Source organism: Monodelphis domestica, chromosome 3 (assembly GCF_027887165.1).
Source record: "Monodelphis domestica isolate mMonDom1 chromosome 3, mMonDom1.pri, whole genome shotgun sequence".
NCBI classification, from domain to species: Eukaryota; Metazoa; Chordata; class Mammalia; order Didelphimorphia; family Didelphidae; genus Monodelphis; species Monodelphis domestica.
Genome location: NC_077229.1, coordinates 121,758,443 through 121,780,127, shown reverse-complemented (window position 1 = coordinate 121,780,127; position 21,685 = coordinate 121,758,443). Strand labels below are relative to the sequence as shown.

Sequence of the window (21,685 nt, the reverse complement as noted above, 5' to 3'; positions counted from 1 at the left end):
GAGGCTTTCTATCTTTAAACATTCTTCAAGTGAAGCCTGGATTACCACATGTCATGTACGCTGTAGAGGGAATTCTTGATCAGGCAAGAACTGGACTAAGTGGCTCCTGAGATTCCTTTGAGTTCTAAGGTTCTATGAAGAAATAAACCTTTAAACTTTAAATGAAAGAAAATTTAAAATTTATTCCCACTATTCAGTTACTTGTAAATTCATCTCCTTCTTTCCATCTCATTCACAAATAACGCTCAGAGATATAAAGCCCCACTACCAATCTTTGATTGGGTAGAATGTTTCAAGAACTTGGGGAACTCTCAGGAGGCCATATGGAGGGTCTATTCTTTAATTAATGAAAATGAGAATCTCTAAAGTGAATGAAGTAGATGGAACTCATGTCATAAATGTTTAAATAAAAAGGTGAGGCAAAATTTTAAGTATATTATATTACAAAAGTATTGGCATAACCTATAGAAGATTATTTTCCACCTCAGGGATAGAGGGAAGGGAGGCAGAGAAAGAATCTAAATTCCAAAATGTCAGAAAACAATTATTAAAAATTGTTTCTATGTGTAATTGGAAAAAAATGTTAAAAAATAAGAAAATATAGTATTTCTTGCACGACTTTAAGTCTTTGAAAGCCTCAGCTTCCTCATGTATAAAATGAAGGGGTTGGACTAAGTCCTCTTTCAGATTCCTTCCAACTTTAATTCTATGTGAATATAAAATTAGATCATATAAATAATTTGGAGAATTTTGGGACCCTCACTGAGACAGCCAGAGATACTTAAGTATGTTTTAAAGCCAATTCTGTGAAATCATAAACTATAGAATTTAACTTCTCCAGGTAAATGAAAAAATCAAACAAACCAAAAAGGAACACATCAAGCCCTGGTCTGGTACAACTTCACTATGAATAATCAATGTCTTTACCTCCCAGTAGGGATGGCTGGGGGATCAGTGTGGAACAAGACAAGCCAAACAGGAAGGCATACTGGACTAGGGGTAAGAAGATCTAGATTTTAGTTCTGAATATGCTATGAGCTAACATTGCAGACATAGGGAAGTCAATCATTCAATCAAAGGTTCCTTACCTAGAAAATGATTATAAATACCTGCACTACTAATCTCATATGATTGTTCTGAAAACTATAATGAAAAATACTTTGAAATTTATAAAGCAATATACAAAAATATGCTCTCTTTTTTTTTCTCTATGCATAGAGGTCTTAGAATTACAGACTTTAGCTCTGGAAATATCAAGTCTTACCACTTCATTTTATAAATGAGGATACTGAGTCCAAAACAGTTAAATAACTTGTACAGGGTCACTCAGATATTAAAAGGCAGAGACAGGATTCAAACCAAGTTATTGACAACAAGTCTAATAATCATCTCCTGATATTTAAAAAGGTTGGGGGCAACTGGATAGTTCAGTGGATTGAGGGCCAGGGCTAGAGATGGGAAGTCCTAGGTTCAAAACTGGCCTCAGATACTTCCTAGCTATGTGACCCTGGGCAAGTCACTTCATCCCCTTTGCCTACCTCTTAACCCTCTTCTGCCTTGGAATCAATACTCAGTATTGATTCTAATTTGGAAGATAAGGGTTTAAAAAAAGTAATTGGTTCTGTGGAGTCAGAGAGAGTTTCCTTTCTCAACTACCAGGGCCATGTTCCAACACATTGTCTCATATATGGATAAAGAGAAATATCCATTTGAGGGAACCCTTTTTAAAAATTCTCTCACCATTCTCTGAGGTATATCTGAGGTCCTGTAGAGCTGCTACAGCTGCCTGAGTTCCTTGAACATCTTCTTCAGCTTCTGTGATATGAAGGTACTGGGTGGATGATTCCTCAGAAACTTCTGTAGCTAGCTAAATACAAATGTGTATTAATAGAGTGATTTTACTTGAAGATTTAAGTCCATATATTTATTGGCTTGATGAAAAATCAATGACAAGATAGACAACTTAAAACAATAATTCATAAATATCCCATTGTCAGAAAATGAACTATTCTACTGATAACAGATCAAGAAAAACTATATTTTATTCTTTAAAGGGCCAAAAGTATTTAAAATATTTTTGGTAGAATTATTTTTCCCAAAATATATTACTTCCAAGTTTTGTAGTGATAAATAATTCAACCACAATCTGTGATCTTATGCTATTTTTCTTAATTCAGGGTCATGATTAAAACCATTTCTGTACTATTTTATATCAACTCTTACTGGCTATTGAGTAATACGGGGCTGATATTTGGCACATGAAATAGACCAAGGGGGCTATGATTTTTTTTTAACTTCTTATATCTGTGTTTTATGTTTCTCATCTTATTTCTTTGCCATCATTTGTTTCTTCTTCCTATTCTTAATATTTTTTATTATTAAGATTATTATAATATAATTATTTTTTATAATAAAGGGCAATCTATATAGTGAATAGAGGACAACCCACCTTAAAGAAAGTGGAGTGTTCAGGTCTTGCCTCTGATGGGCAAGTCACTTAACCCCTCAAATACTTAGTCCTTCTCTAAGCAACTTTTCTTTAGACAACTATCAAAGTCTACAAGTTATAGAGGATTTCCTGATCACAGTGGAAGAAAGTTTCTACATAAGGAATTCTAAGCAACACAACTTTAGCATCCCTGACATCTTAGAGAATGTAATTCACTATAATATTTAACAGTATATAAATAATACAAAATCATGTTTATCTAATAGGTTAAAGTTTACAAAGGAATTATTTGTGAGAGAGATAATTCCTGCTCTTATTCAGTTGATGTCTTATCAAATATCATTCTAAGTTAAAAGGCTTTGGGAGAGTGCTTATAAGAGGCTCCCTAAGTCTATAATGGAAAAAAAAAAATGGCTGGGTTTTGATTCTGTACTTCAGAAGTATTTTTTTTTACCAACTTACAGGTTATTATTCTATTCATTAGGTGGGAATGTTTTTTCTAGGGAAATAGAACTTAACAAATATTATAAATCTATGAAAGATTAAAAATGATTGACGTTTATACATGAAGTTTTCATTCAGAATTTTTTTAATGTCAAAAAAGTTCTTAGATTAAGTTTGACAACACAATGATTATTGTTATTTATATTTATATAAATTTATATATTTATATATTGTTATTTATATAATATATTTCATCCCAATAAACTTTTATTAGGTGCCTACTATTTGCAAAGCTTTGCTCTCTTTCCTGGAGTCACTGACTGCTATTAATTCATTTATAATAGCCATGTTCTACACCTGGAATGCTAAAATTTGCTCATAAACTCAATAAAATTTCTGTAGGTTTTCTTCAGCATGGTCTCTGACTTTTATCTCTCCTGGTAGGCAGTAGAAAGGGAGGGGAGGAATTAGGGGAATAAAATCAAGTACTAATTTTCTCTTTCCCTTAGTGATCTTCTAAAAAGGGGCCATACATATCTTACTTTTGCTCCATTTTCCAACATGCCATGTTTTAAATGAAAAAAGCAAGCATTCACATAAGTGACTAAACTATATTCAAAGATCTTAAGGTCTTTTTCATGACAATATTCACAATTATCAAACATAGTTTTTGAAGATTTTAGAATTTATATATTTAAAAACTGAAAGTATTGCCAGAGAATTGCACTTGCTTTTTGTACAAGTTAGCAAACTGTCATCTTCACTTTTTAATCATGAAGGAGAAAGAATGACTTTGTAAATCTGGGGATGACAATTACCACCATGTTAAAGGTTTACCTCCCACTTGGTATCACCATCACTTTCCATTAATTTCAATCTATGTTTATTCTTCAAATGCCTGTTGAATTCCCATTTAGTCCCATAAACAAAGCTGCAAACTGGACACTTTAAGCCACCTACAAAAAAAAAAGGACAAGGCATAAATTAAAAGAATAAATGCTATTCCCTTTGGATGGTTACCTCAACTCTGTAGAAGGGACTCACTAGATTTCCAAAACTTGGGATTCAGAAATTAAAAACATTACACTCGCTAGAACTTGTCATTATTCTTATTTTTAAAAGAACAGGAAAGAGCAGTGAACACTGAAATTGAGGTCAGAGACATGAAATGAAACCCTGGCCCTGCTATCTGATGCCTATGGGAATAGAGAAGAGATCACTCCCTGATCCTCACAATAATAACTTAGGAGGATCAATTTTTCTTAATTCTAAAATACTTTGTATAGGTAAGTTTAAGTTTGCAAATTCTTAATAAGACTTACCGTAATGGCAGAATAATAGCAAAAATGTTTCTGAGTGGCATAGTGACAGTGAAAGCTCAGACCTCTGAAAACCCTTCCTTACTGATTACAAACTAAATGCTCCTAGGGGACTGAAAATTAAACTCAACAACAACACAGAGTCAAGGAACCCTCCTCCTGGACTCAACTTAAAAGTACACCAAAAAAAGCTGGAATTTGAGAACACTCAGGTTTAAGGGGAAAAAAGAAGAAAGATCCTGGGTCCCCTCCCCGACATAGAGCTCAAAGCCTCCAGCAGTAGCTGGAACCTCTTGGTGGGCAAGGGTGCTGGTCTGAAGGGAGTATCTTGCAGGTAAAGCTATACCAGGCTCAGAGCGTCAAACAGGTGGTGGGAAAGAAGTTAAAGAAGAAGCGCAGAGCACAGAGCAGACTGCATAGTTGGAGCAGGGGAGACACTCCATATTGCACCCCCCCCCCCACTCCTGAGGTTTTGGCTTCAGGACACATCCAGCTCTGCAACTGGGCTTAATCTCATCAAAGACTGATGGACTTAATCCCATCAAAGCCTCAAGAGGGCAGGGAAGCTCAAGCTCCAACACCCATCCCCCACTGACTGTGCTGAGAGATTTGCTGACAAAACTCCAAGGGTGAAGGCTGACAGAAAAGCCCAAACCCACAAAAAATGAGAGGAGCAAAAGATCAGTCAACTGCAGGGAGTAAAGAAGGAGTAAATATGACCAAACAACAGAAAAAGAAAAAAGAAATTACAATTGATAGCTTCTATAAAGGCAATGAACAAAGAGCAAACAGAACAGAAAAGGATGAGGGGACACCAAGCAAAAGAACAGCGAACTGGATACAGGCGTTGGAAGAACTCAAAATATAATTCAAAACACAATTAAGAGAGGCTGAAGACAACTGGGAAAAGAACTTAAAAAGCAAGATAAGACATCTGAAAACAGAAAACAGTGTCTTGAAAGCCAAAATTAATCAGCTTGAAGAAGACGAAAGATGAGGCAAAGAAGATGAAAGATGAGAAAAGAAAATGAAGATGAGGCAGAGAAGATGAAAGATAAGACAAATGAGATGGAAGATGAGGTAAAGAAAATGAAAGATGAGGCAGAGAAGATGAAAGATGAGACAATGGAGATGAAAGATGAGACAAAGGATATGGAAGATGAGGTAAAGAAAATGAAAGATGGCATCCAAAGACAATCAGACCAGAAGGAGAAGGATGATCAAAAAGCCAGGGAAGAAAACTAGGCTTTAATATCCAGAATATGGCAACTAAAAGCAAGCAACTTTACGAGGCAGCAGGACTCTATAAAACAAAAGCAAAAGAATGAAAAAATTGAGGAAAATATAAAACACGTCATTCACAAAACAGAAGATTTAGAAAATTGTTCCATGAGAGACAACTTAAGAATCATTGGTCTACCGGAAGACCATGACCCCCCCCAAAAAAAATAAAAAGCAGGGACACCATACTACAGGAAATTATCCAAGAAAACTGCCCAAATATTCTAGAACAAGATAGAAAAATAAAGATTGAAAGAATTCACAGATCACCTCCTGTATTTAATTCCCAACTGACAATACCCAAGAATGTTATAGCCAAATTCAAGAACTATCAGACCAAGGAAAAAATATTACAAGCTGCTAAGAAAAAGTCATTCTTATACCATGGAACCACAGTGAGGATAACACAGTATCTGGCTGTGTCTACACTGAAGGACCGAAAGGCATGGAATATGATATTCCAGAAAGCAAGGGAACTAGGTCTACAACCAAGAATCAATTACCCAGCAAAACTGACTATATTCTTACGGGAGAAAGTATAGACATTTAACAAAATAGAAGACTTCTAAGCATTTGTGAAGAAAAGACCAGACCTAACCAGAAAATTTGATGCCTAAGTACAGAACTCAAGAGAATCATCAAAAAGTAATTAAGAAGAAGAGATGGGGGGCGGGGAGGGGGGGTGAACGAAACAAACAAACAAAAAAAGAACAAAAAACAAAACAAAAAAACCAACTTTTTTTTAAGAGACCCAATAAGTTAAAATAATATGTATCCCTATAAGAAAAGACATCATAGGCAACTCTTAAAAAATGTTATTATCACCTGGGCAGCTAGATGAATTATACTTAGAGGGAACAGTGACAAACTATATAGGATGAAATGCCAAAACATGAATATGTATATAGATGTATGTATGCATAAATATACATAGGTATATATGTGTGTATATATATATACATATATATATATATATATACATAATTAGAGCTAATAAAAGAGGTTAATACTAAAAGAAATGGGAAAAGCAAAAAATGGGGTACTTTTATGTCACAAAGAAGCTCATGCCGGGTGGGGGTAGAATATCGATACACTGGAAGGGTAAAGAGATTGGAGATAGGAAATATTCAACTCTTACGCACATTGAAATTGACTCAAAGGGGAAAGAACAATCAAATACATTGGGGCAGAGAATTGATTTGCACCCTATAGGGAAGTAGAAGGAACAAACAGACTTGGGGAAGAGAAGCAGTACAAGGGACAGAGAGGATGGGGGTGACAGTACAAAAAGACTGTAAAGAAAATAAGAAGGGAATAAGAAAGGGGGGGGGGTAGAAATGGAACTATAAGGGTGGGAATTAGGGGGACTGATTAAAAGCAAAACATTGGTGTAGAAGGAAATAGTGAAAGAAGAAAAGGCAGGACTAGGAGTGGAAATCAAAATGATGGGAAATACACAGCTGGTAATCATAACTCTGAATGTAAATGGAATGAACTCACCTATAAAACACAAGCAAATACCAGAATGGATTAGAAACAAAAATCCTACCAAATACCATCTACAAGAAACACACACGAGGAAGGTAGACATGCATAGGGTAAAAGTAAGAGGATGGAGGCAAATATATTGGGCATCAACTGATGAAAAGAAGGCAGGAGTCGCAATCATGATATCTGACAAAGTCAAAGTAAAAATAGATCTAGTTAAAAGAGATAGGGAAGGTAATTACATCATGATAAAAGACAGTATAGACAATGAGGAAATATCAGTACTCAAAATGTATGTACCAAATGGCATAGCATCCACATTTCTAAAGGAGAAACTAGTGGAGTTCAAGGATGCAATAGATAGAAAACCTATACTAGTGGGGGACTTGAACCTTCCTCTATCCGAACTAGATAAGTCAAACCAAAAAATAAATAATAAAGATATAAGAGAAGTGAATGAAATCTTAGAAAAATCAGCATATAGCAGATTCAAAAAGATTGACTATGTACTAGGGTATAGAAACATTGCAAGCAAGTGCAAAAGAGCAGAAATAATAAATGCAACCTTCTCAGATCACAATGCAATGAAAATAATAATTAGTAAGGGCACATGGGGAGGCAAACAAAAAATTTTGGAAATTAAAAAATAAGATTCTCCAGAATCAGTAGGTAAAAGAACACATCATAGAAACAATTAATAATTTCACTGAAGAAAATGAAAAGGATGAGACATCTTTCAAAATCTATGGGATGCAGCCAAAGCAGTACTCAGTGGGAAATTTATATCCTTGAGTTCATATATTAACAAATTATAGAGGGCAGGGGTCAATGAATTGGGCATGCAAATTAAAAAACTAGAAAGTGAAAAAATTAAAAATCCTCAGATGAAAACTATATATACTAAAAATCAAAGGAGAAATTAATAAACTTGAAAGTCAAGGAACTATTGATTTAATAAATAAGACTAAAAGCTGGTACTTTGAAAAAACAAATAAAATAGGCAAAGTACTAGTCAATCTAATTTAAAAAAGGAATGAAAAAAACCAAATTGACAGTATCCAGTATGAAAAGGGAGATCTCACTTCTAATGAAGAGAAAATTAAGGCAATCATTAAAAATTATTATGCCCAATTTTATGGCAATAAATATGGCAATCTAGGTGATATGGATGAATATTTACAAAAATATAAATTGCCTAGACTAACAGAGGAAGAAATAGATTACCTAAACAACTCCATATCAGAAAAAGAAATTGAACAAGTCAAAGAACTCCCTAAGAAAGAACCCCCAGGTACAGATGGATTCACAAATGAATTCTATCAAACATTCAAAGAACAACTAATCCCAATATTATACAAACTATCTGACAGAATAAACAAAGAAGGAGTTCTAACAAATTCATTTTATGACACAAATATGGTACTGATTCCAAAGCCAGGCAGGTCAAAAACAGAGAAAGAAAACTATAAACCAAATTCCTTAATGAATATAGATGCAAAAATCTTAAATAGGATACTAGCAAAAAGACTCTACCAAGTGATCATGAGGTTATTCACTATGACTAGGTAGAATTTATACAAGGAATGCAAGGATGGTTCAATAGTAGGAAAACCATCCACATAATTGACCCTATTCACAAGCAAACTTGACAAAAATCACATGATTATCTCAATAGATCTAGAAAAGGCCTTTTATAAAATACAACACCCATTCTTATTGAAAACACTAGAAAGTCTAGGAATAGAAGGGTCTTTCCTAATAATAATAAACTGTATATATCTAAAACCATTAGCAAAAATCATCTGCAATGGGGAAAAACTCAAAGCCTTCCCAATAAGATCAGGAGTGAAACAAGGATGCCCACAACCACCTCTATTATTTAACATTGTACTAGAAACACTAGATGTAGCAATTAGAGAAGAAAAATAAATGGAAGGTATTAACATAGGCAATGAGGAAACCAAACTATCACTTTTTGCACATGATATGATGGTCTATTTAAATAATCCTAGAGAATCAATGAAAAACCTGGTCAAAATAATGAACAATTTTAGCAACGTTGCAGGATACAAAATAAACCCACATAAGACATCAGCATTTCTATCTATCTCCAACACATCTCATTAGTAAGAATTAGAAAGAGAAATCCCATTTAAAATCACCCTAGACAATATAAAATACTTAGGAGTCTATCTGCCAACACAAACACAGGAACTATGTGAACAAAACTACAAAACACTCTCCACTAAATTAAAACTAGATCTAAACAATTGGAATAACATTGATTGTTCATGGGTAGGATGAGCTAACATAATAAAAAATGACAATCCTGCCCAAACTTATCTATCTATTTAGTGCCATACCTATTGAACTACCAAAACACTTTTTTACTGAATTAGAAAAAAAATAAGAATGTTCATTTGGAAGAACAAAAGATCAAGGATATCCAGGGAAATCATGAAAAAAAAATGTAAAGGAAGGAGGCCTTGCACTCCCAGATCTCAAACTATACTATAAAGTAATGGTCATTAAAACAATTTGGTTAATAAAGCTAATAGACAGAAAGGAGGATCAGTGGAATAGCCTTGGGGAAAGTAACCTCAGCAAGACAGTCTATAATAAGCCCAAAGATCCCAGATTTTAGGACAAAAATCCACTATTTGTTAAAAACTGCTGGGTCAATTGGAAGACAGCATGGGAGAGATTAGGTTTGTATCAATATCTCACACCCTACACCAAAGATAAACTCAGAATGGATGAATGACCTGATTATAAAGAAGGAAACTATAAGCAAATTAGGTGAACAAATAGTATACTTGTCAGATCTTTGGGAAAGGAAAAATTTTAAAACCAAGTAAGAGCTAGAAAAAAATCACAAAATATAAAATCAATAATTTTGATTACATCAAATTAAAAAGGTTTTGTACAAACAAAACCAATGCAACCAAAATTAGAAGGGAAGCAACAAATTGGGAAACAATCTTCATAACAAAAACCTCTGAAAAAGGTCTAATTACTAAAATGTATAAAGAGTTAAACCAATTATACAAAAAAATCAAGCCATTCTCCAACTGATAAATGGGCAAGGGACATGAATAGGCAATTTTCAGTTAAAGAAATCAGAACCATTTATAAGCACATGAAAAAGTGTTTTAAATCTCTTATAATCAGAGAAATGCAAATCAAAACAACTCTGAGGTATCATCACACCTAACAGATTAGCTAAAGTAACAGCATAGGAAAGAAAAGAATGCTGGAGGGGATGTGGCAAAGTTGGGACATTGCGGGTGGAGTTGTGAATTTGGAACTATGCCTAAAGGGCGCTAAAAGACTGTCTACCCTTTGATCCAGCCATAGCACTGCTGGGTCTGTACCCCAAAGAGATAATAAAGAAAAATACATGTACAAGAATATTCATAGCTGTGATCTTTGTGGTGGCAAAAAATTGGAAAATGAGGGGATGCCCTTCATTTGGGGAATGGCTGAACAAATTGTGGTATATGTTGGTGATGGAATACTATTGTGCTCAAAGGAATAATAAACTGGAGGAATTCCATGGGAAATGGAATGACCTTCAGGAATTGATGTAGAACGAAAGGAGCAGAACCAGGAGAACATTGTACACAGAGACTGATACACTGTGGTACAACTGAATTTAATGACTTCTACATTAGTGGCAATGCAATGATCCTGAACAACATGAAGGGATCTACAAGAAAAAACACTATCCACATTCAGAGGAAAAACTGTGGGAGTAGAAACAGAAGAAAAACAACTTTCTGAATACATAGATCGAGGGGAAATGGTTGGGGATGTAGACTCCAAATTAAAATCCTAATGCAAACCCCAACAACATGGAAATAGGTTTTGATTAAGGACACTTGTAATACCCAGTGAAATTGTGTGTCAGCTATGGGAAGGGTGGGGGTAGGTGAGGGAGGGAAATAATATGATTCTTGTAACCAAGAAATAATGTTATAAATTGACTAAATAAATTAATTTAAATTAAAAAATGTTTTTGAGCATTGCATTTTCCCCCTTTTTTAATTTTTGGAATTTAAATCACAAAACTAAATCACAAATACTTTTGGTAGAGAGGTGGGAAAAGGAAAGTAACAAAGATAACAAAGACATTGAATGCTGCCAACTACTCTCTCAAAATCTTGTTACTACTCTCTGATTCAGTTTCTATCACTCAAGAAATATTTTAATAATGTTATTTAAAACTGTTTTTGGTACATATTTTCCAAGAAGAATAAAATGCTAAAATCTTTTCCATTCTCTTCATTTCTTGAAAAAAAAAACACAAATGTCTCAAAATTTGTTAAAAATTTAAATGCTTTAAGAGAAAGAATGTCATCCTCAAATAAAGATCTTGCATATTTCCAAAGTTATTATTCAGTTTCTCCAGACTGGTATCATCTAAATCTAATCCTCATCCAGTAAAGTGATCCCTGCTAGAATATTCTTTACAGAAGAGCATTCACATTCTGTCATGAAATACGCACTTGAAATCTCTGCAGTGAATCAGAGTCACAGAATGTCAGAGTTAGAAAGTAACACAGAAGTCACCAAGTCCAACCTGTAACAGGCTAAAATCTATTCTATGAAAGCCCAATATGCTTCAGTTAACAAGAAAAGCTCTAAGGAGGTTGAATCCAGCACTTCCTGAAACAGCCCATTCCATTTTGGATAGCTTTATTACTAGAAAGTCTGTCCTAAGAGCTAGCCAATATATGTCTTCCTAAAATATCTCCCCATTATTCCTAGCTCTGTCCCCTCAGATCAAGTAGAATCAGACCCTTCCATATTACATAATTTAAAATACTTAGGGATAATTAATATCATCCTTCCCCTACCACCCTACAACCCCAAGTCTTCTCCAGTCCCTTCACTTGATTCTTGCATAGTAAAGTTTACAATTCCTTTCTTTTCTCATCACTTTTCCTTTGGAAAAGTTTAGGATGACCAATGTCCTTAAGTATGGTGCCCAGAACAGGATATATTTCACAGGTGGCCTGACCAGTATAAAGCTCAACAAATGTATATAGTAAAAACTCCTATGTCTAAGTTGCTTTGAGGGCTACAAAAATAAGTACCTTACAAAAACTTTGTAAGATAGTACAAACATTATTATACCTATTTTATAAAAGAGGAAACTGAGGCTTGGAATCAAATGGATACTATTTAGAATTGAGATTTGTACCCAGACCTCCAGATTTCAAGTCCCATCATAAAATAGCACCTCCTTTGTTCTGGATACTTTAATTTGATTAATAAAGTTTAAAAGACTTTCAGAGGATACCAGTGGCTTCTATTAAGCTTGTTGGGCACAAAAATCTCCCAAGTCTTCAGGTCATTTTTCTCCAGATATGTTTTGTCATGTCTTCCCCTATATTATACTTATTTAAACTAAACAAAACAAAGCAAAATGTTCTTTACATGGTTCTTTTGTAAACTGTCAGCTTTTTATATTCAGCTCATAATCTTAGTTTGCCAAAATCACTTTGATTCCAGGTCTGAAAACTAACATGATGTTAGTTGTTCCCCTAGCTTCATAGCATCTGAAGATTTGATAAGTATAATTTTAGTACATTTATTCATTATTGACAGACAAAGCTGAAAAGGATCAAGGACAATACCCTGTAGCAATGCAGCTACCAGACCTATAAGATGATCCCATTTTTAAAACAGGAGATAAAAGTTGATCTGGAATGAACAGTTTTTGATGAAACCATCCTGGTTCCATGATCACCACTTCCTTTTCTAATCACTTTTATTTCCTAGTGTAGCTTTTTCCTGGTAACAAATAATTAAAATGTTTGTCTTTAAGGAGCAAAATTCCTGAGCTATAATTGAAAATCCATATGCCTACCCAATTTGTAGCTTTCCAAGACACTGGAAGAGGAATATGGGAAAGCTTTGCTCTACTGACTTGATAGCCAAGAAGAATCAGATAAAATGACTAAGAAGTCATTTTTAAAAGGGTCATTTTAAAAAGATCATTCCCATATAAAATGCAGAATTTAAATAGTCATAATTAAGATTGTCAACATACCTACTTTTGTAACTAGGAGCAGCAAGGAGGCACAGTGGATAGAGTACTGGGTCTGAAGACTTGAGTTCAGATTCAACTCAAAAACTCAGTAGCTATGTGACCCTAAGCAAGTCACTTAATCTCACTGCCTCAGTTTGCCCAATTGCAAAATGGGGAAAATAACAGCACCTATAATCCTGAAATAAAGGGTTTAAGCACAGTGCCTGGCATATAGTACTTAATAAGTGCTTGTTCACTCCCCCTTTCCCTTCCTTTCCTTTCCTTCATTAGAATGTTTTATTTGAGAAGAGACCATTTTCATTTTTCCTTTGGACATCCCAGTATATAATACAGTAGCTGACAAATAATAAATCCTTAATGCTTGTGTGGATTGATATATTCCATCTATTAGCCCAATTCATTGTCAGTTAAAATATGTTTAATATGTCATTCCACAAATGGACTTTCTGGTCTATTATTTAAATTTACTAGCAGAGTTTCTAGGAAAGTCAAACCTAAAATAGAAACCAAACATCCTTAGCACAACATGCAGCAATGAACACATTAAAGATTTTTGATAACTCAAGTCCTGAAGAGAAGGGTATTAAAATCAGGTTGGCATGGGCATTGTACCCCAAAAACTAAAGAAGTGTTTTAGGCAAACTATAAGCAGGGAAATTCCTTTGCTCCCTTCTATCCTTGTGACTCCTAACACAAAAACTCCTATAAGACCCTGAGAGGATTATCCTCCTAAGATAGTCCTTTAGATGAAGAGAGATACACCTCTAGGCTATGCCTTGATACCATCAGGTTATATCTAAGACATCCACCTGTCATGTCCCCCAAACTATGAGGGTCACCCCTTATGTCTTCAGGCAGACCCCGGTCAGATGACCAACCCACCCCTTCCCTCACCCATGCCTCAGTGCATACCACTATAGAGTCATGTCTTCAGTGTGGCACAAAGTCAGGTCTCCACATAAAGAATATAAAGACTCCAGAAATCATGTCATCAGAGAATAGCTTTCCATCCATGCTGTTCTCCCTAGGAGGCAGTCTTTCACTTATGCTGTCCTCCTGGCCAGATTCAACATTACCTTCTAAATTAATAAATTTCTCCTTTTTATTTTTAAGCTACGTTTCGGAGTCTTGAAAGCTTGCAAAAGGTACCCTTCCCAAACCCGGGGATTCACCTCAAGCCCCCCACAACAAGATCATCATATAATGCCAGTGATAGGAGGGGTGATTAAGGTCTTCTAATATAGAGCTCTTGTTTTATGCCTTAAGAAACTGAGGTCCAGGGTAGAAAATTGATTCGTCCATGAAGTTTTAGAGCTAGCCTAGAAGCATTTGGTTTCGGTTAGAGATTAGCCATTTTTTTCTGCTGAACCCTAAGAACATGCATAGAAATGTGGTAAAATCCAGTAAGGACTATAGCTGGAGTCAAAGAACATGAGTTCAAATTGACTCTTCTGTGTGGGTTGAGGAAAATTACTTCAATTTCTGAGCCTTAGTTTTCTCATTTATAAAAAGGCTAAATTGCCTATCTTTCTAGCTCTAGAGCTTATGAGTATGTGGTACTAAAGCTTTACAGAATCCCCTCGAAATTTCTATTAGTTATTTTCCCTGAAGGACTGGTTATCAAAGCCAAATTCCAAACAATTCAGAATACTTAAGGGAAGGATGAACTAAATGAATAGACATTCTCCTGAAATCCAAAAATGTCATTCTGAATGTGAAATACAACTGCATCTATTTTCTCTATCTCAATCAAAGAGAATAAAAGTCAACTTAACTTTTAGGCTCTTTCATTGTAGTTTAATACTCCTCAAAGACAATTTCAACTTGAATCATTAGCAAACCTTTACAAGGTAGATAAAACACAGCCATTCCTCCTCTTAACCTTGAACTTCTTCTCACACAGATTTAATATTAAATTGTTCACAAAAAGCAAACTGCTTATGGTTAAAGTTAGGGAATGGCACAGACATCATCAGTCTTAAAATGAAATTAAAGGTTCCTCTGTCCTCTCTCCTTTTTGGTAGAAACTAATTTAGGAGGAAAGATAGGCCCACATTATATTCAAATTAAAATTAATATAACAATGCCCCACATTAATTAAAGCTTAAATAACCTCTGTCATTGTAAGTTTTAATTAAGGGACAACAAATGACCATGGGCTATCTACATTGAATGGGTAGCTGTGTCAGTTAACTGACATCAAAGCTAAGAAAAATTAATTTCTATTCCAATTCATTAAAGACGTAAGCAATACATAGGGAAGGTCATGAAAGATTTGGTGAGTCTATTTGTGCACTGATTCTAGAGCTTGTAATCAAATGTTAATGAAATTGGAGCTCCAAATCAGGATTTTCTGATGAAATGCCTAACTAGGCAGAGATACAAGTCCTTTGAAAGCAATTAAACAAAGCCCACTGTAGTTGCTCCCTTTTTGAAATCTGATGCATCCTTAGAGAGAGCTAAAGATATTAGTTTAATCATAATATAGCATTAAAATATTAGGTCTTTTATATAAGCTGACATTATTAAAATTCAATTTGATTTTCAGTAGTATAACTCTATAAATGGGCTTTATTAAGTTGGGCATCAGGATACCTGGTATCTATTTCTGGCTCTGACATTTCAAATTTTATTTAATAAGAAACTGTTAAGCATCTACTATCTACAAGTCACTACAAGACACTCCAGATTCAAAGGCAGAAATAAAATAAATGCAGCTTCTGCTCTCAATGAGCTTACATCAGATAGGATAATAAAGATAAGTAAAGACAAGATAATTTGAAAAGGTAAAAACAAGCACCCCCTACCAGGGGGGATGAAATCAAGGCTTCCTCTAGGAGGTAGTAAGCCTTGAAGATGGTTAATTTATCTAAGACAGAATCAGAGAAAGACAAGAGATAAAATACCAAGTTGGAGAAAGAATCAGAATGCATTCTCTTCCAGGCGAAATAGTCAAAAAGGGAGGAATGTCAAATAATTCTGTAAATGTAGACTTGAGCCTATTTATAAGGGGTTTTAAATATCAAGCTGAGTAGGCTACAGAAATCCTGTAGGCCTGGGGAACACAGTACTGATTCCAAGATGGAAGGTGAGGGTTTAAAAAAAAAAAAGAGGTTATTGGAAGAATTCGAGGGAGTGGTGATGAACATATGAGTGTAGAGAAAAGGAGAGAGATTATGATGGTAGAATCCATAGTAAGGGTAAGAGAGAAAGAAGAGTAAAGGATGAATATGAGACTAACTAGTTGACAGGAAGAACAAAAATGCCCTCAAAGAAATAGGGGAGAGGTTTAGGTGAACAGATAATGATTCCTATTTTAGGTTAGGCTAAAGATACTGATCAAGCATAATCAGGTTGATAGAGATGAATAAGCAGGGATTGGTGATTTTGGATTAGATCTCTAGAATGAGGCTAGATTTAATATTCATTGACATAGAAATGACAGTTGGACTCATGAAAATTAATGATATCACAAAAAAGGGCATATATCTAAAGAGAAGAGTATCCAGACAGGAACCTCAAGAGACATCTGTGGTTAGAGAGCTGAAAACAGAAGACAGTACTGAAAAAATATGTATGTAGAGAGGAATCAAGACAAAAAAATCTCACTAATGTAAAAATGTAGATTTGAACCCCAGACTTCAATCCCCAGAAGTCCTTGGCACTTCCCAGAATGCCCTATAATTTCACCTGTAAACCTTAAAATTTCTTAAGACTTATGAATGTTGGAAAATTCCCCACTGGGAAATTTCATACTTGAAAAAATTTCCTACTGATAGTAAGAACTCTATTGGAATATGAAACTCCTTGGCATGGGAGGATCCTTCTCCTCCCTACTTAAGACTACTTTAGGACAGAAACCTTTTGCTAAACAATGGAAAGGGCTTTGACCTATGCTTAAGCATAGAAGAGGAAGTTCTTTGAGTCATGATTGATTTAATAATTGATACAATAGAGATACTTGGAATGACAGAACCAGGTCTTGGGAACTACAATCTCCACCCTATTCAGAGTAACAGGATTTAGGAAGGGCTGCAGCAAAGATCAAGATTTAATTATTTGAGAATATGACTTTCAACAGACATGTGCAAAGGAGGGCAGACCTCTAGGCGGTCCTGGGTTAAGCTAGAGCCACCATTGGCACAGGGGAGACATCGACAGTGACTGGTAGATGTGAGAACTGAGGGGAGGGAACTTAGATTGTGGGCTTAAAGATAGCGGGGTCTGAGGACTAGAGGGAGAGTTTTTTTGCTCTGGAGGAGGTCTGAGAGGAGAGAGGTCCTGGAGAGAGAGCTCCTGGAGAGGTCTTGAAGGAGGCGGTGGAAGGAGAACTCAGGAGGAGTCAGGAGGAGAATTCTCTGGAAACATTTCTTGAAAGGTGGAGCCTGAGGTTGGCATGAGAAGCCTTACCTAGAGAGATCTTGGGTGAGTGATAAAACCAACTGACTGATTTATCTCTTAGGACTGAGGTCTAGGCCTTATTGGCTTGAGGCCCTTCATTCTTATTCCTTTCTTACTTTCTCTCTTTTTCTATTGATTAATCAGTGTATTATAAATTAAATTTCTCTATAAAACCCAGTTGGCTTGGGCATATTCATAAATTGGGAACATATTCCCTGGCGACCATCTTATATTTATATAAACCCAAGACACAGTAGAAAACATATTTCAGCGGTCATAATTGATATATATATTTCCTTTGCTCCCAAACATTTTAATTATCACAGTTTATGGCTCCCACTCTCTTATTTGCAACTATTTAACGCTCAAAACTAATTTAAATCTAACACACCTGAGATCCCCACCTCGGTCAAGAACAAAATTTGTATTTAAACTGACTGTACTGCCTACTTGGGTCTCTCTGCTTCCGCTTCTAAGCACACATGTCTCTCTGGATGTAATAAGTGAAATTGAATGGGCTTATCAGCCCTAGAAACGTGGCTTATTGATATGTATCATCTTTGATTTCTAATAATCTTTAATAAACCTCTAAAAATATAATACTAATACTAATTTAATTTTTACACTAAAGCTTAGAGAAAAGAGAATATCTAGTTGGAGGGAGCTGTCAACACTAGGAAAAACTGCAGAGTATTTGAGGAGAATGAGGGCTGAGAAAATATTTAAAAAAGAAAAGGATTTAGAAAAGAAAGTATATTTGGTTATAAAATGATACAAAGGACAGTTAAAGGAGCCAGAAGGACAATATATGCACAAAAATCACAATTCTAATGGAAAGACAAACATATAACAAAATCAAAAGTACTGTAAAATGATAATAGCCAAACTTGGTCCAAAAGAAGAGGTTGGAAAAGTAACTGTCCTCCATCTCCTCACCTGCCCCACCATTCTTTGCAGAGGAGGGGAATACAAGTGTGGAATATTGCATATAATGGAAGATTTTTTGATGACTTTGTTTTGCTCAGCTGTTAAAAATCATTTGTAAATTTAGCTTCGTCACCAAGTTTAGTTCCTTTTGACAATTTCAGTATATACTAGAAGCATTAGAAGTCAGACTACAAGGCACTTAGAAACAAACAGGAGTTGAGAAAATGAAAGCAACACATTTTTTTTTCCCTAGGCATCTGACACAAAGTGAAGAAAATTAAAAGGAAGATGATAGTTTGGGAGGATAGTGGCATTGGATGGAGGTTATTTGAGGATAAGAATGACCTAAGAATGTTTGCAAAAATAACAGACAAACACACAGAAAGATGACAAAGAAAGTGACAGCTATTTCAATATTTTCAAGTTCTAGTAATATGTTAATGTTTGAGCATTCCCTCCATTGAGGGAACATCCTAACCCATTATGATTTGACAATGTAGAAGTTCTATGTAGAAAAAAAAAATACATCTTTCTATTGCCAAACTAGTGATGACCTCTGAACTGAGCCAGGATGTGCACTGGACCACAGACATGCAGCCCATCACTTGGCCCACACTCAAAGCATTATTCTTAGCTTAGGAAGACCTGGCAGAGCTTATGCTCTTCTCACAAATCCCTCAAGAGCTCAGTATCACCTACATGACACTACGAGATATGAAACTACTGAAGGGAAGAATTTAAAGTACATATGTTCACATTATTAAAATAAAAGAGCAGCAGTCAGTTTTACATGTAAGCTACATTTTTATTTGCAAAATACTTTTGTCAATACGTGTCCCTGTGGTAAACAATGCAATTGGTATTAAACCGATATTAATCCCACTTTCCAAATGAAGTAGCAAGGCTTTGTTGAAATTGTAACTTGCTGATATCAAATGGCTAATTGTTGGGGCCAGGATGTGAGTACAGGTCTTTTCATACCAAGTCTATACAGATTGTCTTTTGAATGAAAAATATTAAGAGCCAAAGGTCAAACCAGTACTTGGCATAACCCTAGTGCTCTAATAACCAATCTTACTATGTATCTGTACCCCCAGGGTATCCTAAAGTTTCTGGGGGGCTTTGAGTAGGGTAGATACGTTTAGTATATTCTCAAACCTGCTCCTCTAAATAAGTAGGGGATTTTTAGGAAGAGGATGCAGCCTTCTTCCAGTGACTTGTCAGAGAGCAGAGACAGAGTGAACTTGAATCCTTCAGAGTAATATGAGTGTTATGTTTGGAAAATCCTAAACAAATGTAAGTAGTTACCTAATCAAAGCTTGAACCTACAGTAGAGTTGAGTTATGTGTAGACATAATTTCTAATTCTAAAATGGCAACTGTTGATACCCTGTAACTCAAAGTTGCCATTATCTGTGATTCACTAAACCAGGCCAAGGAAGAGGCAGTAGGGACTAGTATAATAAAAAGCACTGAATTTTTATTCAGGAAAGTGGGGTTTGAATGCCAACTCTAATACTTCTGTGACTTATAAGTTACTTGCCTTCTCTGAGTCTCAGGCTTTTTTTCCATCTATAAAATTAAGACATTTGGCATAAAAGATCCCTAAAGATTCTTCCAGCTCAAAATTGTATGACTTGATGATTACTGGAATTAGGCAGGTTATAGGGTACACCTTACTATTGTGAAGATTAGATTTAGCTATCTCCTGATTGTTACAATGAAGATGCTTAGCTCTTCCTTGATTGTGAAGATTAAATTGTAATCCCCTGATTATAACAATGAAGATGCTTAGCTCTTCCTTTATTGGGAAGACTGAATTATAATCCCCAGTCTATTTTTAGATTTTAATCCCCAAAAGTGTAAACTCTGTATTTGAAGTATATCTACCCATCTTAATCTACAAAAAAGTAACTAACCACTAAAAGGTAGGAACTAACTACTAAAGGTGCAAACTGTGTGCTATAACCAATAAAGGTATAATCTAACCAAAAAAAGGTGTGAACTAAAGAGTGGGCAGTCCTGGAGAGAGCGTCTGCTGTGATTGGTAAACATGAAATTTAGGGGAGGTGACACAAGAGGAAAAGATCTTTAAATAGAGGACCACAGAGACCAGAAGATCTAAGAACTCTGACTTGGAGTTGGACTGGAGGATCAGTCTCTCCAGCTTGGAGTGAAGAAGAGTCACATGGAGGAGAGACGGAAGAAGAGACACTTGAGAGGAGACTGGAAGACAGACACTCGAACTTGGCTGTGGAACCCGACCCTAGAGGAGCTTGTGCAGGAGACCTCAGACTGCTTTCCTTTTAGATGGTCACTGTGGTGAGTGAAAGTCTGACTTAGGTTTCCCTGCCTTTCTGGAGGTGTGAACCTCCAATAGGCCCGTCCTCTTGAGACTCCTTTCCCTGATTAGGGTCATAGAATTTCTACCTGACTCGGAGGAAGCAGGAGTTTTCTCTCTCATTCCTTAATATCTTCCCTCTATTGTAAATAAACTACCATAAATTCCATTTACTTTAGTAATTCATTTTGGGATTTATAAATTAAATCCCTGGTGACCACCAATTAAATATTCAGAGTCCAACCACAAATAAATTTAACACTATTTTGGATGACCAAAGAAGGGAAAACATTGTGAAACAATACAAAGATTTCTCACCAAAAAGAAAAGAAAAAGATATGTATAAATACCCAGATTTATATAAAAGTTGGGTCAAGGGAAAATCATTTAGTGCACAAAGGACAGACAATGACATCCTAAGGTGGCAGCAGTATAATGATCAGAGTAGTTCTAGTGATAAAAGTCCTGAGTACAAATTCCAGCTTTGTACCTTACTAATTCTCATTATTGTGGGCAAGCAAAAGCAATACTTAAAAGTTGGGGTGAGGAGGTAACAGTCTATTCAAAACAAAGAAACAACTCCTGGAAATTATCCAAAGTAAATTTTAGAAATGAAACTCTGCCCAACAGCTCATCACTTAAGAAGGGAGTAATTTAATCTCCAATATCATTTCATTCTCCCAGCCTTCTCCCCAGTCCACCACCCTCTTAGTCCTTCCCTCCTGGACTATAACAGTTTTGTGTTCTCTGATTTTCTAAATGTATTTCAAACTAAATAAGCTATCTGATCACAGAGATTGTTCCCCTTGGCTTGCCTGCCAAAGGCACAATAGTACAACTGCCCTGGGGAAGCACGAAGCTTGTACTTGTCTCCTCCCTCACCATGTTTCTTTGAAAGGAAAGAAAGCATACATCTTTGGGAGGAGGCCAAAAATACCTCGCCTCTGAAAGTCATGGGGAAAAAGCAAGATCCTGACA

The 21,685-nt window shown here is 35.5% G+C and overlaps 1 protein-coding gene across 2 annotated transcripts in view; it reads right to left on the bottom strand.

Annotated features, from left to right (window-relative positions):
• Positions 1-21,685, bottom strand: part of ZFAT (zinc finger and AT-hook domain containing) — a 318,710-nt gene that overhangs the window by 52,100 nt on the left and 244,925 nt on the right. For both annotated transcript variants that reach the window (XM_007488369.2, XM_007488367.2), the window contains 2 exons: positions 3,731-3,849; positions 1,741-1,867 (listed from right to left, as the gene is read on the bottom strand). In XM_007488369.2, the coding sequence (XP_007488431.1) occupies positions 1,741-1,867; positions 3,731-3,849 (246 nt within the window). The remainder of the gene's footprint in view (positions 1-1,740; positions 1,868-3,730; positions 3,850-21,685) is intronic.